We start from the raw sequence: 25,679 nt of genomic DNA, 5'->3' as shown, positions 1-25,679 counted from the left end.
AGCACTGATGCTCGGCCGCCAGAACAGACATTTAAAGAAGCACAGCCAGTCTGGTCAGTGAACTGCAAAGTTTCTGCAATGAGACTCTACAAATTACAGTTTTAACTACAAGTCGCATTAACAAAGTGCATTTTTTCAATCAAAACTGGCATCAAAATGCAACTGCTGGCAGCAGGCATCTTTTCATTGTTTTTAATGGTAAGAAGGCTGCTCACCGCAGGAACTTCCAGCTTGCTTGGCTGAACAAAATGCAGGCAGCTTTCTGTAAAGAGCCGGAAGGCACCACTGCTCCCTGTACACCCTGTTCCAAACTTCCTGGGATTCTGCAGCTACCCGACTAACTTAAGATTTTGTACAGCACTTATTAGAAGAAGTAGCTATGTTTTCACCAGCTAAATTAAAGCTATGAAGCCCTGGGTGGATGAGAAGTTGAGATTAACAGGACACTGCTCAGGATATACATTTTTTTCTTCTTAAAGAGACTATCAACGCTTGTTATGATAGAGATGTTTTGCCAAAGAGATTCTCAGGCTGCCTGCCTTGTTAAATCATCAGGCGCTGGATTACTATAATCTTCTCAGGAAGTTTATAGGTAAATCCCTTTAACTGAGAATATTTTACTGCTGGTTTCCACACTTATTCGGGCTAGTCTACAGCCAAGGAATGCAGCCATTTAGGTAGGTCTCTGCATGAAGCACTTGCCACAGGCCTTGCTAAACACCACTGGGATGATTAGCAGTTCTTCGATTGCAGCACCACTGGAAACCTTTCTAAGGCAAATAACACCAGGTATGCACTCCAAATTATTAGTATGTCCTTGAAAAACTGCAGGCTGATGCCTTACAAATGACATGGCAGCAAGTCAAGGAGCACAAGGCAATGCTCATGTTCAAGTTAAGGGGCTGCAGATCAGGAGGAAGAAGGATTTCTAGCACTGAACTCTTCCCAGCCACAAACAAGGAAGACTTGAGAGGGACTGGGCACTCAGTTTGACAGAATTCATCAGGGAATGGGACTCAGGCTGAGAGACATTTTAGCAGCATTCAACTTACTGCTCTTCAGAAGCAGACGCAGGTTCATCCAGTCATAACTGAGGGCCTTAAAAGGTGCCTGAGCAACAATGAGTATCTTAACACAACAGTTCATTACCCCTCCTTCTCCCTCTCTGGAGTAGGAATTTTCTCTTGGTTATGCTTTACTCTGCCAAATTGTGTGAAATCCCTCGCATGCCAGCCTCACACAAATGTTAAACAGTGCCTGAGGCTCCACACACTGTCTGGATCTGGAAAAGCCAGATAGTGTATTCTCGGGTTCTTTTTTCACCCCGATAGCTACACCTTGCTGTAAGGTCTGTCTCCCTCCTGCCCTGTATGAGACACATAAAGCACTCTCTCATTTTCCTCAGCAAGGACAGTCTGTTTGTTAATCAGCACTAAAACAATGCAAGTAAGAAATAATCCTTATGCTCTCTCTGACTAAAGCCATTAGCATGTCAGCTCTTCCTGGGAATGCAAATGTCAAGATCCACCTTTATATATATATAAAAATGTATTAGGCATATATTATATATAATATTACAAGTGTAACTATATTTGTTTATATATAAAAACGAAAGCAAAACCTCAAGAGACTGAAATAGGTAAGTTTTCTTATTAAGCTTTTCCTGGCATTTGCCTTTACAACCAAGAGGAAGAAAAGCTGACCTGAGCAAAGGCAAAAACAACAAAGCAAACACCAAAAAGGAATAAAACCCGGGCTGTCTTAGGACCCTCAGGAGCTGCACCTATACAAACAGATCTATTTCCCCTCAAAAGCAACATCCTGGAAGAAGTTAAATGAGTTTCACCTTGTAGACTTAATTCCGTGGCTCGTTTAAGGTCATCATCTTCTTTTTGTTCTCGTGCCTCCTGATGGGAAGAGAACAAAACTTAGCTCATTGAGACATTACACTGTTTAAAATTCTTGTAGTGCTCTTTTTCCATTGAAACTGTGCTGCTCTGGTTTCTACAACAAACCTGACATTGTAAATTAAAGGTTCTGTGTGAAGGAATGTTTGCAACCAGTGAGAGAGCCCAGTGTTCCTGTGCAACAGAACCTGGGACAAACCTTCATTAAGGCTTGTCAGAGCTCCTGAAGTTTGGTATGCAGCAGAGCAAGTCTCTAGTAACACCAAACGCTTTCTCTGGATCATTAGTTTGAAAAGCATCTGAATGAAATTGCCAGCCTTCGCTAAGGAAAGCTGTCACTTACTCACACAGCTCCTCATGCTTCGGCAAAATTTAGACTTCTCCTGCCCAAAGCTGAGGACAGAGTCATTAAAAATAACATCATCTGTCAGGATTTAAGATGCCTGAAAGTAGAGCCAGGAGTTCTGTGTAACAGGTGTAATTCACAAAGGCAGGATGCAAAAAAAAGGCACCACTAAACAACTAGGTATTAAAAATATTACCATGAACAAGTAGCAAAGAAACCTCAAGTCAACAAACCCGTGTAATCTTTGGATAATATCATGCCACTGTTCCTCCCACAACTCTTGAAAGCTCAGAGCTACAGCAAGGCAGTCAATAATATTTAATGAGCTGGCTTCTGAACTCAGAGTTTGAATGCACCTGAACACAAAACCCTAACTACATATTTCAAATCAAGACAACCACAGCTACCACATTTCCATGTCTGAACCATTAGAATGGCAGATTTTCACTTCAGAACTGTAGCAGAACAACATTCAAAGGGCAGTTTTACATTATTAGCATGAGGCCTTTTATCTCACTATTTCTAAAGCATTTGGGGATCTTTGTTAGACTACTCAGCACTGCTGAATCAAAGCTACATCTGGCATGGAACATGCCAACCAGCACCTCATAATGAGACAAAAATCCAAGAGCCATGGAAACATCAGATCTCATAAGGAAAACCATGACAGCTTTAGTATTAATAGAGCACGGACAAGGGCATCTATTTAAAGAAAGACCCGGCTAAGCGCTTGCTTCACTCTCAGCAGCTCGGTTAAAGTTGTGGAAATGAGTTACAGGTCTTGAAACTCAAGTGGAATACAGATGGTTAGCGCACAGCCCGAGACCCCAGTTCTTTCCAAGTCTAACTTAAAAAGACTAGATTTAGATTAAATTATTTGGGATCCTTCTTCCAATTTACTAACAAAGAAGGATCATGCAAATACTCAGTTCCTATATTCTTCATGAAGCCTCTCTTACTCGCTTGCACCAGAAAGAAGGCACTGGGACAGAGAGATCTTTAACCCAACCTGGCACGGCCTTTGCTTTGAAACCTGCCTCCTTCACTTTAGAGTCTTGACATGACAAACTGCAAGCAGCTGGGGAACGTAAAGATGGGCTTGGTTCTTGGTGACAAACAGTAAGAGTTTAGTTTATCCTCATTTTTATGTAGTGGTACAAGCCAGTGCACAAATGTGGGTGGAAAGCTCTGAGAATTCTGCAGGTCTGTGATGTGATACATGGTTTCCAAAACAGATACAAAACCAGATGTATCCAGGTCACTCTGACACTGGCCCTAGAAGAAATGCAAACCTTTTTTCATCTGTTTCTCCCAAAAAAGCAGCAGAGTCCCTGCCTGAACACAAGCTGCGGTTTCCAGTGTTGTGCAAGACAACTCAAGGACGCAAACTTTATTTCTTACTTGCTCTTGAAGGCTTTGAGCCAGTGCCTGCTGAAGTTCTTGTTCCTCCCTCTCTCTCTCCATATCGTACTGCTGCAGCCAGTCAACCTCCCCCTGGGAGCCTTCTGGAGTTTTGTTTTCCTTATTCTCATCAAAATCTTTAGTTATCTCAGCAAAATTAGCAGGACCTGAGGAATCAGAAAATACAGTTACGCTTTCCTAGGTCTTCTGTTTGTTACCAGCTAAATCCTCTTCAATGACCACAATCCTTGCAGCACAGTGACATCTACTGACAGGGAGAGCTCACCAGCCATAAAAAAACACAAAGGAATCAAACAGAAAAAGCTTCCAAGTACAGTGTTATGTTAACAGGTGTAAGATGAACCATTTGACTAATCTCCTGTTTTATTCGTAGCCTTTTATGTTCACGCATAAACAGCAACTTTAACTAATGGAAGATGTCACACATCATTAGGTTTCTGCAGCCATGAAGCTGACACTCGAATTTCTCCAGAAGGAGCCATGGATTATAAACATTTGCATTGCATATTATACCTCAGGGTGCTATAGACGAAGAGACAATTAAAACCAAATCATATGTAAGACAGAAGGAAGCATAAATCTCAAGCACTGTTTAAATTTGTCCTCTTCGGCATCAGGTAAGAGCCTCAGTATTGCAAACACTATCTATAGCTTTACAAGTACAAGATTTAACTTTTCAGCTCACCGTTAAAGAGAACACCATGGCAGAAGTATTTTACAAAACTTCTGGCATGAACATTCATTCAGCCACTGCATACATCTCCTCATAAAGCTGCAGGATGCTTGGATTCTCCCATTTGCTTGCATCTCAGAAAGAGTCAAGCCCCGTTCCAACAGCTATTATACAGCAACATGTGAAATTTCCTAGTTTTACCCTATGCAGACTTCAATATCTGCTCACTGGTTATTAGCAAGGATTACACAAGGCAGTCTCAGTATCCGTGACCTCTTAAATACAAGATCACCAGGACTATAATCCATCAGTCTAATCCTCTTAAGATGACAAACAAAACAGAATTCATTACCTGACCTCTGAAAACCTGCAGCATAAGAAAAAATACTCACTCGATTCACACAACTGTTATTTGAGGGTCACGTAGCAGAACAGGTATCTTCTGTCATACCTGAATCAGCCTTTCTTGAAAGCACCACAAATGATTCAGTGTTTACAAAACAAAATTACTACCAGCAGTAACATAAAACAGACCAAGTTAGATCCCTCAGGTATAGAATCACCTTGTCTGATAACTGCAAAGGATGCTTTGCCGTAAGTTTCCTTTAAATAGAAGGTAGGGCTGTGAACTCATGGCACATCGCATTCAGCTGCCGTAGCTAGTAACACAGATACAGATCTCACTGAAATGCCAAACGATATGCTTTGAGTAGTACTTGGGTTTTTTGGTCATACACAGCCAAACACAGAAAGCCAAATACAACACTGAGTGTTTTAACTGCACGCTTAATCAGAAAAAAATAGAAACTTCTATTGACCATGTAATTTTTGCTTAAGTGTCACGATAATCATATTGTACTTTCCAAAGAAAACCTGGAGAGAGAGACCTTTATAGAATCATAGAATAAGCAGGTTGGAAGAGACCCACCGGATCATCGAGTCCAACCATTCCTATCAAGCACTAAACCATGCACCTTAGCACCTCATCCACGCGTCCCTTAAACACCTCCAGGGAAGGTGACTCAAACCCCTCCCTGGGCAGCCTCTGCCAGTGACCAGTCACCCTTTCTGTGAAGAATTTTTTCCTAATGTCCAGCCTAAACCTCCCCTGGCGGAGCTTGAGGCCATTTCCTCCTGTCCTGTCCCCTGTCACTTGGGAGAAGAGGTCAGCACCCTCCTCTCTACAACCTCCTTTCAGGTAGTTATAGAGAGCAATGAGGTCTCCCCTCAGCCTCCTCTTCTCCAAGCTAAACAACCCCAGCTCTCTCAGCCGATCCTTGTAAGACCTGCTCTCCCCCTCAATCTTTCAGCAACCATAAGCCATACCAGTGTATATAAAGGATGGTATAAACAGGACTGACCAGACTTCACTTTCTTATGCACTGCCTTCCAACATGAAAGTTGTCAAGAGTTGTCCATTGAAACAAGTGCAATTCCTGGCAATACAGTGGGGTTTTTGTTAATATTTAACCTCCTGCTTCCTAGAGGAGTGGGAGAGCTTATTGCTGGCCTGTTTTTCCAGGCTAGTGGAATTCAAAATCTGACTAAAAGCATGCAGCGCACCACAAATGATAAACACTTAAATTTCCTGCAGCCAGCTAGAGGAAGACACTTGATTTCCCCTCACTGAGATCAAACAGGCTCCTTCTTGTACTTAACTGTGTTTCTGGGTCAGAGACATGATTCACATGATGAGTCTCTTGTGCTCAAGCGCCTACTCTCTTGTAAAAAAATATTAGAAAAAATTACAGAGATAGAGCTAAACGCATCAGTAATTAGTGACAAAATAACTGCATTTAAGAAAGCATTCTAGTGTTACACATCTCAGACATCCCTCTTACACACCTGCAAGGCAAACACTGCTACCGTGTTGCCCAGGCTGCAGCAGCTACAGAAATACTTTCCGACAGTGACAAACTAAGTTCAGATACTGACAAATCTTGGTACATTGGATCATCTGGTATGGAAACCATTAGAAGCATGTGTTAATCGGAAGAGAAAAAAATGGAAATTAACTCTGAAGAAAACCTTACCTTAATGACAGAGGTAACAGACATACAAGAAAATACATTTCCGCCATTCAATGAATTGTGTTTTATAAACAAGGAAATTGCATGAAAACTCTGATGAAGCTGGGCAGTTTCAGCAGTGCATGTGCACCCAGATTCTGCCACCATACAATACTAACACTCTGCTGTCAGTAACCCACTTCAGCTTGCTACAGCCCAATTAACATTGTTGTTTTGCCTTACCCGAGTCCAATGCTGCTTTGGGTTTCCCCATCTCCATAGATTCCAGGTTTTCCGGCAATTCCTGAATTTCATCGTCTCCAAAACCAGTGTCTGGGCTGCTTGTGGGCTTATCTTCATCGTGGCTCAAAGACAGAGAAGCTTCCCTTTTGCTAATCTCCAAGACAGCTGCTAGCAGCTCATCTTCACTCATCCCATCAAAACCAGCATTACTCAGCTCAGGTTTATCACCTTCCATTTTACTTCTTTTTGAACCCTAGAGATGAACAGAGTTACGATTCAGTGCTTGAATAAGCAGTTATACAGCACCAGCTTTACATTTCTGTGGAGGTTTTTTTAATTATTTTATTAACCCCAGGGAGCAGGAGCTTGGCTCTGTCAACATTAAACATAACTATATGAGAGTCAACGGAGACACAACCTTTGTAGCTACATTCACTCCAAGGAATAATATTTAAATATAAGCTACAACCAGTTTTTACAGGCCCTGTGGATGAACACACACAAGGTAACTCTCCACTTCTCTCTCCTTTCCTTGAACACGTGTTCCACCTTCAGGCTGAGGTGAATCCCCAAACCTCTGGCAAAACAGCCAGTGCTAAAATACTGAGGCACAAGAAGCAAAATAGCAATTTTATATTAATAAAGCAAGGTGAAGCAGCAACAGGCAAGCAACTGAACTTGAACATAGGAATGGAAGAACAGGAGCTGAAATCAACCTCATACGAAGAGCAATTAAAATTTGGTTTGGTGCTGCAGAGTTGCTATACAAAATCTTAAGGAGGGGATGGGACTCTGCAGGCCAAGTAAGAAAACAGCTAAACAGCAAAAGGTGGAGTTATTCTTTCCTAAGTAGAAAAGAATGATTTTAAATTGGAAGGAAGGAAAACCACTTTAGTCTTAATCTGAATTTTTCTTTTCTATTTTCCTAAAACTGATGCTCATCAACTCCTAAAACCACACTGATTTGAAACTAGTATGGTTATCTCAGTAATTCCAATATTAACTGTTCATCGGTTAGTTACCTCCACATAGACATATTTAACCATTACACTACTCACCATATGCTTAGATTTCTCCTCCTATATTATGTCACAAATGGGGTAAAAAGCATTTCTGTTAGAATGCACTCATCCAGTTCTCATTCAAAACTGCATTTATATGGAACTCAGAACTTCAGTAAAGATTCACAAAAATATGTTATTACTGATGCTTTTTACTTAAACACAAGCAGCTTTTGATGATCAAGACTAGTTTTAAATAGCAAACATTCTGTATTAAAACTGTCTTATCAAACAAGATTAGCAAATGAATTAGTGAGTTAAACTGCTCACTTCTAGACATCCTGCCCTCCAAGAACTAGAACTGACAAATTTAAACCTCTCGCCTCACATCTATTCATAGACTGAGTAAGGAAAGCAGAGTACCTGCTTTTTAAGCTTTCTCATTTCTGCCTCTGCACCTGTAGGCTACTAACGTCAAAACTGGTTTAGCTCTTCGACAAGCTCTATTCCATGCACTTTGCCAACAACTACCGCCAATTCAGTGGGTGGACTTTAAAGACTTGGCAGCATCTGTACATTATTTGAATACAACTTCTCTATTAGAAATTATTTGCATAGATTTTACATAGCTCGGGCTCTAAGGCAGCCTGCTTTACATAAATAATTTTTAAAAGTGCTTCACATACTACTTCATCTGCAGGGGCAGAACACACAGAAATCACCACTCTGCTCACTTAGCTGGATAACTGCTACTTGCCACTCCATCCCAATGCTGTATCGACCCACTGTTCCAGCTGTTCCCCCACCTGGCAGGGCTGCTTTGCCAGCAGCGCCCCGCAGGGGATATAACAGCTGTACAAAGCCACTGCCAAGCCCCTAATGCAGCCACAGCCACTACGAGAAGCACACCAGGGGAAATGGTGCAGCAGCGGTAATGACGCTTCAAAGGACCAGGATCAGGTCCTCCCAGGACAACGCAGGGAAGGGCAGAGGATCTGGTTAATGATAGCAGATGGTTCGTCAGGCTTGTGGTCGAGGAAAGACCAAAGTGCCTGACCACAAATAAAGTTACTTATGTGGAATCATCACCACCACCATCTCTTTCCCACAACTGGCTGGAAAGCCTATAATTGATGTGCTATTCAAATTAACAGGCTTTATTCCCACACTTCCTGCACTCACAGGGCTTGTGTGATAGAGACTATACTTGCTCACAAACAGAACTCAATGAAGAAAAACTTAGAATGGTTTGGAATACTTTTTCTGTGAGGGAATTAAAAAACAATCAGGTTTCCTTCCCCCAGTCACAGCCAGCTATCGATGTGCCATGTGGGACAGCAGCTGCCTACCTTGTTCCCAAGACCTTCAAAGGATTTTCTGCTTTCTCCCAGAGAGCCATCAGGAAGCTCTCCTTTAACAATTAATTTAAACATTACTGTCTGCAATTTAGTCTATTACTTTTTGTTCTATCCACCACAAAGCACGAAAAGCAGCACAAGTGCTTCTATCAATTTCTTTCCCTTCCTTGAAAACGCAAGCCCTGCTTAGGTTTCTCCTTAAACTAAGGACTCAAGTTCACTTGGCTGCACTTTCTGCCTAAATTCTTCCTTTCTAGACCTTTGACTGTTCATCATCCTCTCCTCTGGCCCCGCTCCAATCAATCTAGAACTATTTGGAGCGTAAAGGCCAAAGCTGGATACAGATCTCCAGCTGAAGCTCATGCCAAGGAGAAAAAGGAAGGATAACTCCATGCAACCTGCAGGCTCTGCCTCTGTCCGTGCACTTGTGTTTTCAAACAGACCAACTTGTGATCGACTGTGACCCTTCAGCTCCTCTTTGGAGGCCTGCTGCTTTCCCACCTGTTCCCATCCCACATTTACAGTCATTAGTCCTGCTAAGACTAGCACTTTTATTCTGTTCCTACTGAACAATCCCTTCTATTTTTTTTTTCTGTTTTCTTAACTGTAGTTCTGAGCCCTTCTCAGCTCCGGGTCTTCTGAAAATGTAATACTCATTATCTATTTTGTTATTTATTAAACACCGTGTGGACCAGGATCCTCCTCTCGTTTGATCTATCAGATCAGAAACTGTAAATATCTACCTCTTGTTACTACAAGTTGCTGCTTCATTAAAATACGTGCATGAACAGTGTCAAAAACTTTAGAGAAGCAGAGCTCCAGGACACTTGTCCTAAGCCCTTGGCCTGCAACACTAATAGAAGAAAGTGGTACTGCAAGATAATCCTCTAAGCTTCTTGCTTTCCCTCCTGGGTCATCATTCTTCCCCACACAACTCATCTACCTGTTATTACACTGCCCTGATAGAGGCAAAAAATATCTTGGCAACGTTAATACCAGTCACAATCAGGAGCTCGAAGGCAATTCCAAGTTAACTGCACCTTTACACCGATGAGCTTGATCTCTACACAACTCTACATGTCCATCTCCAAAGACCAATAGCTTCAGTTTCTAAGGGCTTTTAAAAAGCCACACTCGAAAGGGGACATGGATTGGATGTGCAAGACATTCTCTCAGCTGATTATTCTGCTTAGCCAACTGGTACCTGATCTAATTTAATCAAGGGCTTTACTGCATAATTTTATTATCGACAGCCCATTAGATTTTCAGCCTGGAAACATTAGTGAAAGTTACCCCAGAGACTGAAAAAACTGCTGTGCAGCTGGTACACACAACCAGAAAACTTCAGTGCAGTTGCAACCTCTGTTCCCAGTGGAACCCAAGGCAACAGTACAGACAGGTCAATTAGTGAAGCAATCTCTTCCAGCACTGCAGTGCTAATTAGGAGGAAAGAACAATCTTACATCAACTGTACCCACAGTCTATGTTAAGAAAAGGTCAGATGTGAACAACTACAGGATCTCTGTATATGAAAGCGTGTGGTTTCCCACCCCTTACCTTCTCAGGCTCTTCTTGCAGTTGCTGCTGCTCTCTGCTCTGTATGTTACACAACCTTTGGCTATGGGCAACAGAGCGTTTCAGTGGCTCATCGTCACTGTCAGAATCCACATAGAGTGCTGTGGAGCTCTTCGACTTGAAAGTGTATTTTCTGCAAATTAAAAGCATAGCTATAGAACTTCACAGCATTATACGGATCTGTTCTGAAGCAGGCGTTGCACCCAACTCTCACGTCGCAGGGCAGCACAATTTAGGGAACAAACTGCAACAACTGACAATGAAAGCATAGGAGGCAGAGTCCGCAAAATAGCAATCTTTTACTGGGTTAACTGACACTCTTTCATGTCTGCATCACCAACTCCCAACCTTAAAAGCTACAAAGCATGTGGCTTTTGCTTCTAAGGCCAAGGACTTCGCCCTGTATCATCCAGCAATCCTGGACAGTATTCATCTGAATCGAGCCCACAGTAACATGCAGAATTTGGCACAAACCATTTGACTTCTGAAGTTTACTAAGCTGAACACAGGACTTCCATGTCATTACTAGGATATAAAAACCACAAGTTTGCACTTCATTTTTTTTCCAGTTTTCCCAATTGCTCTTTCATTAAGATAAATTCTTGCCTCGTCAGAAGAGAAGACAAGGGAGTCCAGGGAGCTATGATTCCTGCTCAGTGAGGAAATCTGATCTTTGAGTATTCCACAACACAAAACTATCCAGTGAGATGGCACATTTTTCACTATAAAAAACGGCCTTTTGAAAAGGGCTACAAAAGCAAAGCGCTCTCATCTTTGCAAATAAACTTAAGGAAATAACCACCTGTTCCTAAAACACACACTGAGGCTCCACAGAGCCAGAACAGTGAAAAAGAGTGAGATTTGCAGAATTAGAATCCATTTTGCCTCTTATACATGTGACTTGCAAGCAAGTTTAAGCTGGCTGGCACTGAAAAATCATTGTACAAACTAAATCCAGTTCTCGTTCTGATACTCGGCCTTCTATCTGAAATAAATCACCTTTGCTTACTTACGAGTACCCAAAGGTTCTCAAGAGAAACACTAAGGTGATCATGTCAAGTAGGAAAATTGTACCATTGATATTAATTTCAGCTAGCATGTAACATCAATAAAACTCTATGAAAAAGATAGTAGCAGAAATAATTCACTACAATAGCAAAAAATAGAAAAGAAAACAAATACAAAAAGGGGAAAAGATTTAAGACAAAGGAAGTATTTAAAATATCTTAAGAATTACCCAATGCAACCCCAGGCTGGGGCATTTTGGAACTATAACTCACCTACAAGGCGTAGAAGTGCTTACAGTACAGGAATTCACCATTTGAGAGGCTTTCAATGGACGGGACCTATTAAAAAAAACCAAAGTATTTATCGCAGCAGTTAAAAGTCTTTAAAAAATAGGTGTTTACTTGTCTGCTATGCATGCAAATCCATGACCAAAGAAACATGTGGAATACCATTATGTACCTGCTAATTGCTTAGATTTAGAGTAATAACTCCATCGTGCTATAAATATACAACAGTTGTTCAAAACCATATATAATCCTTTAAACTTGATTCACTTCTTAGCGACGCACCCTTAGGGACAAGCTCACAAATTAAAGGCTTTTGGCTCCCACGTCAGGACAGCTCATTCCTTTATTTTTTATTCCCACTAAAATTTGAGTTCCTGCTCCCAAACCACAGCCTCCTGCTGCTGTCTGGATCAGCCGGTTTTCTGGCATGTCCCATGCCTCTGTTTCTCATCCTTTACCTGGATTCTTCTAAACAAACTTCCTGCTCCATTTAATCCTTTCACAGGCTCCTCAAAGTCCATCACTATCACTACACATCTACCCACCAGATGCTGCCAATGCAGCAAACTCTTCCAATCTTCCCCTCAAATAATGGCTGCTTTTCTCCAGCCTGGTCACTCTTTTGCTCTCTGGCCAATCAGAACAGCTTTGATGACTGAAAACACACACTGGAAATCTATTTCAAACATATTTTCAAGTATTTCTGCTCTGGGCAGCTTGAGCTGTTTGTGGTGTATAAGTGGTAAAGATTTAAAGTAAACTCCTGGAAAAAACATCCATGTTCATTTCAAACACCTCTAAACGTTCAGCAGAACTGAACTGCTGAGCGCGTACACCAGATGTGCCCCAACTCACTATGGTTACTGGGCTTATGTCCTTAGGCAGGGACCGCAAGAGACCCAAGTGTTTCTTATTCCTTACTCTGCCACATTTAATCTCTTTCTCACGACAAGCAGCTGTACAGAAACAACTGTCACGAGGAGAAGCAGAGAATATTTTCAGCATGTGAACTGCTAAGATAGTGCAGTGGCACAGGAAAGAATGAAAAACAAATGACAACGCAGGACATGCAAGTGGAAATCAGCACAAAAAGGTAAGATGTTACACGTCCTAAGCAGAGCTAAGTGTTCTGTGGAGAGAAAGGTAATCTAGATTGTTTTGAACTGAGGCATAAATTTTAGAAACTACCAACAGAAATTCTCTGAAAAGGGACAGGAAAGCTATTTTCAAGGACAGTGAAGTCTCTTACCAAATACTCCCTAGATAATGCCCATTGACTCTTCTGAGTGCTTCTATCATACCTCCTTTCCATACATGTTCTTATGATGGCAACATTACAAACTAGCAATGCACACCACAAGCCACATAATTTTAACATTTCCTTGCTTAGACATCTTCTGGAGGAGATCAGACAACTGCCCACCTTGTGGCGTATGTGCTTAGCATGGCAGAGATCAATCACAACTTACATTGCAGAATGGACGCTCCATCCCAGTGTCAGTGGCAGCCTCGTGCTTTCCGTACAGTGTGAAAGCAGGGTTAAGTATCTTGGAATAACCACCTGCTGCCCAACTTTATGATTGAGAGACAACGCTACATTGAAGCTGTATCGTTTCAGATGAAGAATCAGGACCCTGGGAGTCGGGAGAGAGGGACAAATGTTAATGTTGAAACAGTAGCCCCGATTACACAGTGCATTCACCTGAATCACAAACAGATTATTACTTTGGGGTGCTGTGAAACACCATCCAACTCTGATCTGGCATGAGACAGGTAATTACTCTCCTGTCCATCACCCAACTTTGTGCAAGGCGCAGACTCTGCTTACTCAGGAGGCTTCCTGGTTTGTTCTGTACGCCCTGGCTCTTTAGTCAAGCAGAAGAAATCACCTTTATCAAACTAATTATTTCTACTATGCAGTGAGAGGTAGGAAACAATTGAAGTGTTAACATTATAGGCCAGAACGCTACCGTGTTAATCCCAGAGAGTGAAGTCTGTGATGGAAGAATCACACAGCTGCCCAAAACTGAGGGGGAACTGTGTCCAGTGCAAGATGTACTCGGGTCATCCATCACGACACTTTCTCTTTGAAAGAGCTTTTGATTGTTACAATACAAAAGAGCCTGAAAAGATCTCCTTACACTGAATCTTCTCCCTCAGGCTGCACTTCGTACTGTTGGTTTATATCACACAGCTGTGTCATCACTTATGTTGGGCTAATATTCAATGGTTTTCCAGGCTAGCTAGCATAAATACACTATTCAAACAAAACGCAAGCTAACTACAGAGTTACTGGGTTCAGTACGAGCGTACCTGGGACAACGACAGAAGGATAAAGCCGAGCTCAGACTCTGAGCTTTATAATCCATGAGAAAATGATCTCTATCTCCAAGCACTTCCACTCTAAATAAGGAACTAGATCCAACCATGAGGTCAGAAACCATCTAGCACGCCATTAACCCTCAAAGTGTCTGCCTTCCTCCTCAAAGTGCAATGCTTACCGGGGGAAAACATGTATCAACATGGTAAGAAATAATCAATCAAAGCAAAAGCCTTTATGTACCTTCTGGTACTAATGCCTCCAACTCAGTCCTGCCCATGAGGTCAGCTGAGCACAAAACATTATATTTCCAGCACGTGTGTAAAAAATTTTTTAAATGTTTCTGCTTCACTCAGGTCCAAGAAACCCCAAGAAAAGGGAAATTGGAAAATTCAACCCTCTTTGCGTGGTGATAGGGAGGAAGAGAGAAGTGTTGCAGAGGGTTTCCAAAAGGGCTTCTTTAGAGGGGAAGCAAAGAACAGCACAAAGACCAACACCTGCACATACACTTTCTCACACGCTGACCACCATACATACTGTCCTATCCATTTTCGCAGCCTGACTTTTTGAGGGACTTTTGCTTGCACTTTTGCAATATGTGCTACCAGGAAAGAGAGGAACAGATGTCAACATTTACCTGGGAAGCCGGTTGAACTTGTGTGTGACAACAGCAGATTTTCCGTTGCACTTCTCACAGGAATACTCAATCTCCTCCGCCTGTTTAGGAAAACAATGACTAGTAGAACAAAAGACTCAAATGGATCTCAACAGAAAGCAAATTGCTTTTGGCTGTCACAGAAACCCTTCAAAACAGCAGTTACACTTAAAATTATAATAATCTTCAACATGACCTAACATGAGGGCATCTAACGAGAGGACAGGGAGCAGAGCTTACAATTTGACAACGTAACAACTAATATAAGTGGAATTTTTCCTGCAAGTCTATTGTGGACCAGCAAATTAGCCACAGTTGACACAATTTACCTTCCAAAGAGAGGGGACATTCTCACAAGGTTTACAGCCTTCTCTCCCATACACAATTTTTTTTTTAATAACCTTCAGTGGAGGATAATTTGCCATGAAGTTCTCTCTCTTATTCAAAACCTCAACTTTGCTCCTGAAAACCTGTCCTCATCTAAGGTTTTCAAGGATGCGTTGCATGAGAGTAGAGTTCTGAACAGATAACACAAGGGTGTTATAATTTCACTGTGCTGAAATTATATGACTCAGCCACCCGTCATTTCTATAGCACTTTCCTTAAGTGAGGCCACCACTATAATTTTAAGACTTTTTTTTTAAAATGTAAAACCTCCACCAAATTTTAGAAGAACAAGCCTGTCAATTATTCTATCTGTTGAAAACACCACCTGTACATGGAGAAACAACACGGGTCTGTTTTAAGATATGACAGAGAGGTAATGCTCATTTTTAGCTATCAAAAACCCCACCTTGAGACTCCATTTACCAGACAGCACCCACATATTACAACTATTTTTTCCAGTGATTATATCTGCTCGAACTTTTTTCTCCGTGCCAGATAGGGCAGTACATAACCTGTTAAAGCATCCCAACCCAGGAGAGGAAGCATCAATTCCCGAGTGATTATTTCAGTCTGACTCCCTTCTCTCCTTTGTATTTGTTTGTGTCTCAACTCTTCTACCACAAAAAACGGGAAGTTCACTTATTTCACAGCAGCAGTGTAAGGATCAGCTATTTCCTCACAGCATTTTACAATAAAACACTTCTATATCCTGGCAAGGTCAATCTCAAAAGAATGCAGTTATTTTATATAACTGCAATCACTGTCATAGAAACTAATCATCAGCTACACAATCAGAATTTCCATGCGGTACATAACCTGCACATGATCCACAGTGAATAAAACCAACCCCAAGACTACATACCCGAAAAAAGAGGTCAAGGGAATCCTGGATCGATCGAGAAGGAAGCAATTTCTTTCTTCGAGGAAGGTCAATGGAGAGGTCATTAAACTGTTCTCGTTTGGTGACTGTTTCACCACACCTAAGGAAGAAACACACTTATGCAAGTCTGACAAAATATACACCTGAAACTAATAACGATTTAAACTTTTTAGTCTAAAGTAACTTCACAGTAAATACATGCCTCGATTAATCTATTTTTACTCATAAACATGAAACTGTTTGATGCTTATGACAATGCTGAATTTGGGGATTTCACTTCGATGCTTTAGAAGTTGAAAGAAACATTTATGTAAGGGTGAGAAAAAAACCACAGACTGCTTTGGGTAGGCAAGCGATAAGGGACACAGGAAATGACTGCTATCCAGCTGAATATGTCGTCTTCATTCTACATTCTGGGAAGAAAAGAAGTCATCCCAGCCCTGAAGAAATGAAAGCCTAGAAATGCTTTCAAACTGCTTTTAGAAAAAAAAAAACCCACAAAAACCCAAACAACAGTAGAGTCCTTCTAAAAAGAAATATCAATTTTCTTATGCCTTGTTAAAAAAAAAGGATTCCATACTCACTTGCCTGCACTAACTGTAACCTGCATGCAATTTACTTTTAATTATTTAGGCAACTAATGCAGTACATCTAAAGTAATATTCCTAAACGTCTGTGTTCATAAAAACTCGTGTATGGTAAACTGCTGCACAGGTCATAAACAACAAATAGCCAGACATAGTGGTTTACATCTTTTTCAGTAATAACCTACAGAGACAGAAGAAAATATTCCCGGGAAGCCCCTGGGAAAGAACAAATTGAAAACACAGCTTCCCATGTTTTTTTAAGAGGAAACATTACTTGGCTGAAATCCCCTATTCTCATACAACCAGTACACAAAAAGCAAAACACAGCTTTCCACTGGATACTTAATGAAGAAGTAAATAGCATGAAGCTGTTTAAAGGAGGCAGCAGACAGCACGGTGTAAGGTTTATAGCATACCTAGACTGCACGTTATCTTCTAAATATCTAGCTTTGGAAAAAACATAGTTCTAAGTTGTAGTCATAGCCTGAAAATGAAGTCATGCAAGATGGAAGGGCTTTCCAGTCTTTTAAAAGTACATTTGAGAAAAGACCTCAAGCACACTTACGTTTTGCAAATGATAGAATGCTGAACCTCAAACTCTAAGTTACTGATAACCGGACACGTGTAAACTTTGGTGGCTGAGAGGTCATCAGACGCCCGTCCAGGTGAGTTATCCTCACTAGGGACTGGCTCACTCTTCCAAGTTTTGTTTAACTTTTCCATGTCTTCCTTCAGCTGATCCAGACACTGGCTCAAGAACTCATGTGCATCCTAGAAACGAGGTAAGCGTATCAAAGTGATTTTGTACAACCTCATTCAGTATTTTTCTCTCCAACACACACAGAGTGTAGGAACAACAGTTTAATTCATTGCATTCAGCAATACCAAGACAGTTCTGCTCTAGCATACAGCAAGCAATCATTGTCATTAAGTCAAAAGCTCGAGTCACAGTCAAATCGTGTTGAAACTTGACAGGAGTTCAGTGCAGTTCAAGCACTGAACAAAACACACATAACAGTTTCTAGATAATATGGTACTTACGTTCTGCATGTACCCAGAAAATCTCTCTGCAGTAGCTGAAATGGCACTTTTCACCTTCTTGAGCAGCTCTTTCTTAACCTCAGGGCTGCAGACATCCTTCTTAGCAAGCAGATGAGCAAAACGTCTGCAGAAATCAATGTAATGAAACAATGATTGGCTTTCCAGGACTTTAGAGGAACAAAATAAAACTCACAATATCTCATTTTAAGAGTACCTAAAAGCTTTTCTCCTGTGATAAGTGGTTTAGGGGTTCTGTATGACAATATCTCATATACAATTAACCTCCTCCATTTCAAGTATTTCAAAATATCTCATTTGAGGCTATCATTGGAATAGGACCCAAGGGAACCACAAAAATCCACTATCTTTTTAAGGTAGAGTCTTATAAAGTTCTATAAGCTTATTTCTGCTATATTTCTTACAATGAGGAAAACAACCCACCACGATGCTTTTTTGAACATATTTGTACTGATGGGAGATGCAAAATCTCACAGCACCAAACAACACAAAATCATTAAATTCAGCTTGCACGGTCAGACTGGTTTCTATTTCCTTTTTTAATGTTTACATTTCTACTTGCTTTCAGGCTTTACTTCTTTTGACAGGAAAACATTACAACAGAATAGGAAAAAAAGACAAGAGAGCCCTGAGGAGTTCCTCGGCTGAGGCTACCTACAGCATTACTGGTAACTTTGTTAAAAAAATTTACCTGTGTCATTCATTTACTATGATTTAGTTATCTTTTACAACTGCTTTATAATTTCACAGGAAACACACACCCAAAATATTCCAAGTACAACATTTTCGGTCATAGAACGTACATGGGAAGGTGATGGGAAGATGGCACATTCCATTACACACAAGCACACAAAAAACCCAAATAAAGACAGGAAAGAGCAGTGCAAACCCCTCCAACCACAAACCAACAACTAACACACAGTTACCAAAAAAATCTCACCAGTTCACTGCAGTTCCACAAGTTTCTACTGTTCTGCTGAGCTACACTAAAACAGTGTGCACACTCTCCCAACCCTCTACAGCTGCCAGTGAAACATGTTAGGAAACACACCTTTTCTACTACTATAAAGTAGTTGATAGGCAATCGCTTTTCAACCAGAAAAAGACTCATCATGTGAGATCCGGTGCCCATACCCAAACCAAAAGACGCCAAAGCAGATGCCTCTGCACATAAACTCTGACTCGTTGCACACGATCACGTGCTGCCCTCCATCCCAGGTACTATGGCACAATCTCTCCCCACACAATTACCATTAGGTATGTGGGGCGCACGCTTCAAGAGCAAACAACCATTTGTCTGACAGACAAAACCAGAATCTGAACAGTACAGGTATTCAAAATTTCAAAGAGAAAAGCGTGTTAAGCATTACAGAAACCCTTCGAGTTTCTTGACATGAGGTTTGACTGAACTGAGAGTTCAGATGAACATCGAAGAAGACGAAGTACACACAATTCAGACATGCTCCACAGCTATTAAACAAAGGGTATTTTCCAAAAAGGCACCAGCCCTTGCATATCAGGTAAGATTAGTGGCTTAAACCCAAGCCGGTAATGTTTTAGAAATTAGTTATTCTGCATCTATTTGTTTCGCAGTTTCTTGCATTTTCTTCTGAAGCACTTCACTCTGCCTTTAAAAACACAGCAGAAGATCCAAAAGACTGCCTGTAACTCAGCATAGCAGTTTTTAAGAGCCTACTTCCTATTTCTAAAGTAAAACTCCAAATTAGAGAGTGCTCTATGATTTATTTTATTACCTACAAATGCAAATTACCCTCTGAAAAGGTGCTTCAGTATTGCAAAACCAGTTTTTCAGTAATAAACGAGAAAAATATCCTTGCCAGAAAGTGAGTTTTACCTGATAAGTGCATTGAGTGGAATTTTCTTCCATGGGATACCCTGCTTGAGCAAATCATTAGCAAAAGATTGAATGGAAAACAAGGACTGTAGGATGGCATTCATATAACAGGTGTTTCCCAAGTTTGAAAACCTGAAAAAAAGAATGTTGAACATAGTATGGATGTCAATGTGCAAACATGCCAGTGTTAAACAGGGCACTACTAACACACTGGACATTCACCCCAGCCACTCCCCACAGAGTTCCTTATTGGAGCTGTTCTCCTGCCCTTCAGACCAAACTGAAAACCCATGGGAGGCTGTATTTATCAGGAAAGCAAACATGAGCTTCTATGACAAAAACTAAAAAGATGTGTACACATACAAGACTGAGAAACAAATCATAGAAGTGTATGAAAACCATGTGAATTACCTGAAATTATGTTTAAATTTCCCAGGAAACAAAATTAGAATACATATTTTCCAAACCGGGAAAAGTGTTCCCTGTCTCAGTATTCATTAATTTCAAGATTTTTTCTTTTGTTATTAAATAATTATTACAACAACATGCATATTCTGATGAGCAAAGCATGCAGGCTAGATAAAGAAAATTAAATTTACCCTTGTAACTGTTGTTGAGGATGAGTGGAAAGGGGGACTCGGGGTTTGTTCCACCCTGTGTAATCTTGATTAGATCTCATTTTTTTAACAGAAAGAGGGGCAGGCTGAGAAAGAAATCCTAGGCTTCTTTTAGCTGAAGAGGTCTGGCTGGATACACTAGACCTAAAAACATAAAAGGATAAGTAGTTTAAGATTTCTCACGCCTTCCTCAATAGTTCATGACACCGGACTTGTATCACTATAGAAGACAAGGACTGGTAAAACCACATGAGATAACTAGCAGGTATCATAATGCAAAAGAGGTGTGTGAGAGACAACTCCTCTCCAGAGCACTCTAATACTTTGGTTAAATTTGCTTACATCCACAGGTGTGCAGGCCATGTAAGCAACCTTTTTGTCTTTAAGATATTTAATAGTTTCCCACACTGTACGACGAGAGGAAGAACGATTGTGTATCATGAGATTGCCACTACTTAGACACACTGAAAATTCACATCTGGGCCAAGGTCTTCATTTTCAGCCTCTTGTTCTTGTAACTTAATCACCCTGGACCTCAGTCTCTCATATGTAAAGTGTGGACAATGCTTCTTTTTAGGCTTGGTCTTGCATCTCACCTACCTAGGGCACAGACAATCTGATTGCACAACATCTAACGTGTAAGAATCCCAGCCTCAGCAGGATTCAGTATTACTGAAATACTGCTATTAAAATATAATCCCATTTATCTACTCGGGAAAAATGAACTAAGGATTCAGTCTGAAGTTCCACTTAAACCACCTAGAGTTTAGATACCATCTGGATTACTCACTCGCAATGCCTAGCCTAGGCGAGTGATTTCAGAAAGTCTATCTATTGAAAGCAGTAATTGGAGTTTTCAGATGTAACTAAAGCAACTGTAACCACACTACACGCCTAGATGGTGTTCCTGCATTAAAAAAATATATATACATACAAACACATTTTATGTATATAAACTATATACCACTTGATGAACACACAGGAAACTGAAGATCCTAATTCCTGGGAAAGAACTGTCGTTTAGAGTTCACACTTGTGATTCAGTCCTACCTGTCCAGGGTGGAACTGCCAGTGGAGTACTCTTTTGTTGAGGACCGACTACCATAAAATGACGATGACTGCAGTGGTAAAATACCTTGAAAAGCAGAGAAGTAGGTCATTTTATTCCAGGTAACTCAGCTCTTGTATATCATATACAACAGGTTTAAAAGTATTTAGTCAAAAGGTTGAAAAAACCTAATACTCTTTCACAGAACTGGTTGGTAAAGTACTAACTCACATACTTAGAAGCACTAATGCAAATAATAACATGTAAGTAACCCCCATCTAATCCAAACTGCAATACAAAACACTACGAAGTCATTGAATGGTCTTAACTATCTGAAAGATAATAAATGTCTACCTGTTGTTAAAATGAGATACACAACTGAAAACTAATGATTTCTACTACAGCACTCTCAAAAATTCAAGGTAAATATGCAGAATTGAAAACAGTTTCCACTCCAAATTCCACAGTAAATTACTATGTGCCTGGGGCAAAATACGATTGTTTCACTGTTCTGATATCATTGTGTCAGATCCTCAGCCTCTAATGTTTCAGATAGTGCCACATAAAAACCACATGCTCTTGACTCAAAGCCACACCCGTTACAGTGAATCACAGCATCATTTAGGTTGGATAATGAATAAACATTTGATTCTATCCCAACTTGAAGTGGTTTGAGCCATGCAGCTTTGAAAAATGCAGCTATATGAAGCAAGTTTGCAATACCGTTACCTGAACTCGCAGGTATACGCTGACAGATTCTAATTTTAAATCTAAAGGGCAAACCAGATAGTCATTCAAAGATAAAACATTCACCCCAGTGTCTCCTCCAGCAACATGTTTGTGCCATCAGAGCTGCACTAAAGGAATCCATTCAGCAAGATTCCCCATAAAAGCAAAATCTTTTATCCGTTTCCCTTTATGGAGAAAAAGTCTTAGTATTTAGCAGTAAAACAGATGAACAACGCTGTTTACAGCGTATGTACCTATTGTTGGTATTTCTATATTGTCAGTAAAACCTTGCCACACACAGGTATCCAACAGAAAAAAAGTCCTGTCCCTAAATAACTCCCCCTCAAAGTTCTGGGGAAGAGACAAGGGCAAACACTACACACGTTCAGCAGAAAACCAGCCTACAATTAATGTGGGCATTAATAGAAAATGATAGCCTTAAAAATAAACAAGAAAAAGAGTAAAAAGGGAATCCTTAGGTGCTTACAGGAGCCCCCTTCCCAAAGGGAAGGAAGGCTTGGAGAAAAGTCCCAAGCTCCATGTTGAATTTTCAAATAAGGCAGCACACAAGCTGGCATCAGCACCGAGTATAAAGGTCAGGGTCACACTACAGCAGGAAATGCTTTGATAACAAAGACAAACTGTCCACACCTCAAATGCAGCTTCGTAGGAAGCAAGAGAGTTAACGGCACAGGGAAAGCAAGTTAGGGAAACCATCCCTGCAGCAACTTGCTGAACTAATATCAAAGTGGTAAAATCCTACCAGTCAAAACCAGGTTTCACTTGGCTTTACTTATATTTTATTACCTGATGTCCTATTTTCCTCTGCCTGCTTCAGATTCAGCTGTTTCTCTCTGCTGCTGTTTAAGTACTTCCATGCTGGATCACTCAAGGCCTTATTATTCCTACAGGTAAACAAAAGTGGAAGTCAGTGCAGTTATAGAAGATACAGGATATTTCTGCTTGCTACTTACAACTTGTTTTAAAGTTTTCTCTCCTATCAATTTTAATACTCAACAATGGAATAGTTAAACTTTACTTGCAGAAAGTTTAATCAGTTAATTTAAAGAAGCCTTCTTACTTTTGATTAAATGCAATTTCAAACACATGGAGCTTATTCTTCAGATGGCAATTTCCCTTAATGAATTTTGGTCTGAAAAGGGTCAAAGCAAGTACAATAAAGAAGGTACCTATTGCTGTACCCGTACAGCATGTATGGCAATCCTGACTAAACTACAAAAGAAAAGATGACATGAAATTTGCGTGCGCCAGTTTCTGTAAATCAGCTGCTAGAGAAGGTTGTGGTTCCCTCTTTAACCTTGAATGCAAACCCTGTTCCAAGCACTTGGAGCATTCAGAAGTTAACTACTGGCTGGTCTGTACTGTGCTGGTGAGACAGGAAATACCTAAACATTCTTTTCACAAAAATTTACCTTTACAAGTGAACAAAGTTTAAATCAGAAATTAGAAACAATGACCACTTACGTTGAAGAATCATTCTCTTTGGGATAATCTTCACTGATTTCTGAACCAGGTGGTTGTGTTCTTTTCCTCTTTTCACTGATGACAGAAAAATTTTGAAGTGGTCATTCTTCCAGAAAGCGAACAGAACTCCTCAAGGCTTTCTGGGCATTTTGCACCCATCTCCTGCAATCTCCACTTTTATAACATAATTTACAGAGAAGAATTTGGTCTGCCCAACTCTTAAATTGTTCATAAAGCTCTAGTGCCAGTACCAGCCAAAGGCCAGAAGAGCACATATTAATTTCCTGTTAAAAGTAATGGCAAAACCAAAGAAATATACTCCTTTCTTTCTTCTATGTGTACAAAGTTCCACCTGCAGCTCTAAGAAGAGCTAAATGCTAACAATATCATAATAAGAGGATAACACTCCTACCGATTCTCCAACAAGCCATTTCTGTGAGGGCCTGATGAGGCAGGAGATGCTGGAACGTTCACCCTGTTGCCAGGTGTTCCATTTCCAGCAGAATTCTTAGCAGATGCTCTTGCTGGGGTACCCAGCACCTTTCGAAATGGTGTTTCCTCCTTACTTTCCACGGTCACTCTTTTGGGAGGAGTCTGCAAAACACCCAACAGGAGAGGGGCAAGGAGACAACCAAAATGGTTAAAAACATGACCACCTTTAGCCTAAACTAGCACTTCCACCACTACTCCACTTGCTACGGTGTAGCACCCAAAAGCAGCAATTTCCTACTTTTAATAGGTTAAGAGAGTTTAATTAGGCATAGGTAAAATTTTGGCCATGCTGATGCAACTCATAAACATGAAATTCTACTGCCGTCACCAACTTCACTTCTCATTTTCCGATGCTAAGTCCACTGAACTTCAATTTTTTTTAAATCTCCTTTATATGGTTTGACACTAAAAAACCCAAGGCATGATTCCTAACCACACCCTGATCAATCCTGGGAGGTATTAAGAAACAAGAGTGCTGGATTAAACCCCACAGGGTTAGAACAGCGCCCTGGCAGCCCTGGGCCACGCGAGCCCCACAGGTAATGCAGTGGAAACAGCTAACGGTTGGTTTACTAAGGAATGTTGGTCAATTTTAGACTTGAAAACTCAACATGTCTCATCTTACCACTGTATACACAGCCTGAAAAGTTTTTACTGTGAGATTGCCTTTAAGCAACACATAAAATTTGTTTTGGGACAACATCAAAAATACTCTAGCTCGGGGCGGTAACACAAGTATATTCACAGAGATAATGTAAATATAAGCCCACAGATACACCATGAAATCTGTGTTACCCAGGGAAAGAAGGAAGAACAAATGTACTTTGAAGTAAAACTACTTTCAGGGAAAAGTATGCAAAATTTACACAAAAACCTGAGCAGAACGCCACAAATTCAGTAACTTTATTTTGATACAAAACTGGGTCAGCAGCTTTTCAACATACATTTGGCTGAAGTCTGCTAAACTCATTAAGACCCATGCTGACTGTAACAGGTTCAGCTGCTACGTAAGGTGTTCAGTACAGAGATATTTAGAACTATGTGAGAAGCAAGTCTTAATCATGTAATTTCCCTTTGTTTCTCCTTCTCCTCTGCCAGACTGATAGCTCAGCATGAAGAACATCCTCTGTCTTCCACAGTCAGGCACTGACCTTTCTTATTCATACAGAATAAATGCCTCCTCACAAGCAAGACACACTGTTGCCAACCACCCTGTTCACATCTATTCCAAGCCCTCTAGATTACAAAGGCTTTGGATGCAAAATAAGTATTTACGGTGCTATTACAACATGCAATAAGAGAATGAGAGGAGGAAATGAGCATAATAAACTTAGAGGAGACGACAAACATTTAAACAAACCTGGTTCTCCATATAAGAGAATTGCCTATTAGCTTCCTTCTGTGTGGTCCTGCTGCCCAGCACGCCTCCAAAGCTGCCAGATCCCTGAGAGGGTTTCCCAGCTGACAGGAAAAGTACACAACATTTGATTTGATTGTCATTTAACTGGCATTCTTATTTCTAAGACATTATTTAGCTGGAGTTGATTTTGGAAGGGATGCACAAGATTTCTTGCCAACAGAGAGTACAACATTCTGAGTGCACAGACACAGCACATGTTTACAGACATCCCTTATATTGGTCGTTTAGTCAGATGGCAACAAAGTTTCTATCCTTATGAAGAGCAAAATAAAATAAAGAGGAAAAACAAAGAAGGAAAGAGGCTATGTAGGTATGC

At 40.6% G+C, this 25,679-nt stretch overlaps 1 protein-coding gene across 2 annotated transcripts in view; it reads right to left on the bottom strand.

The window, feature by feature from the left end:
• USP37 (ubiquitin specific peptidase 37) overlaps nt 1-25,679 on the bottom strand; it is a 37,644-nt gene that overhangs the window by 6,553 nt on the left and 5,412 nt on the right. For both annotated transcript variants that reach the window (XM_069861313.1, XM_069861315.1), the window contains exons 4-20: nt 25,304-25,404; nt 23,864-24,045; nt 23,452-23,526; nt 22,774-22,871; nt 21,240-21,324; nt 20,172-20,333; nt 19,573-19,704; nt 17,700-17,823; nt 17,224-17,429; nt 16,054-16,171; nt 14,787-14,866; nt 13,299-13,463; nt 11,815-11,880; nt 10,517-10,667; nt 6,601-6,853; nt 3,655-3,821; nt 1,847-1,907 (exon numbers count right to left, since the gene is read on the bottom strand). In XM_069861313.1, coding sequence (XP_069717414.1) covers nt 1,847-1,907; nt 3,655-3,821; nt 6,601-6,853; nt 10,517-10,667; nt 11,815-11,880; nt 13,299-13,463; nt 14,787-14,866; nt 16,054-16,171; nt 17,224-17,429; nt 17,700-17,823; nt 19,573-19,704; nt 20,172-20,333; nt 21,240-21,324; nt 22,774-22,871; nt 23,452-23,526; nt 23,864-24,045; nt 25,304-25,404 — 2,226 coding nt within the window. The remainder of the gene's footprint in view (nt 1-1,846; nt 1,908-3,654; nt 3,822-6,600; nt 6,854-10,516; nt 10,668-11,814; nt 11,881-13,298; nt 13,464-14,786; nt 14,867-16,053; nt 16,172-17,223; nt 17,430-17,699; nt 17,824-19,572; nt 19,705-20,171; nt 20,334-21,239; nt 21,325-22,773; nt 22,872-23,451; nt 23,527-23,863; nt 24,046-25,303; nt 25,405-25,679) is intronic.

The sequence above is a fragment of the Phaenicophaeus curvirostris genome, chromosome 7 (genome assembly GCF_032191515.1).
Source record: "Phaenicophaeus curvirostris isolate KB17595 chromosome 7, BPBGC_Pcur_1.0, whole genome shotgun sequence".
In the NCBI taxonomy this organism is placed as follows: Eukaryota; Metazoa; Chordata; class Aves; order Cuculiformes; family Cuculidae; genus Phaenicophaeus; species Phaenicophaeus curvirostris.
The sequence above is the reverse complement of the archived record's forward strand: the minus strand, read 5'-3'. Positions and strand labels throughout refer to the sequence as shown.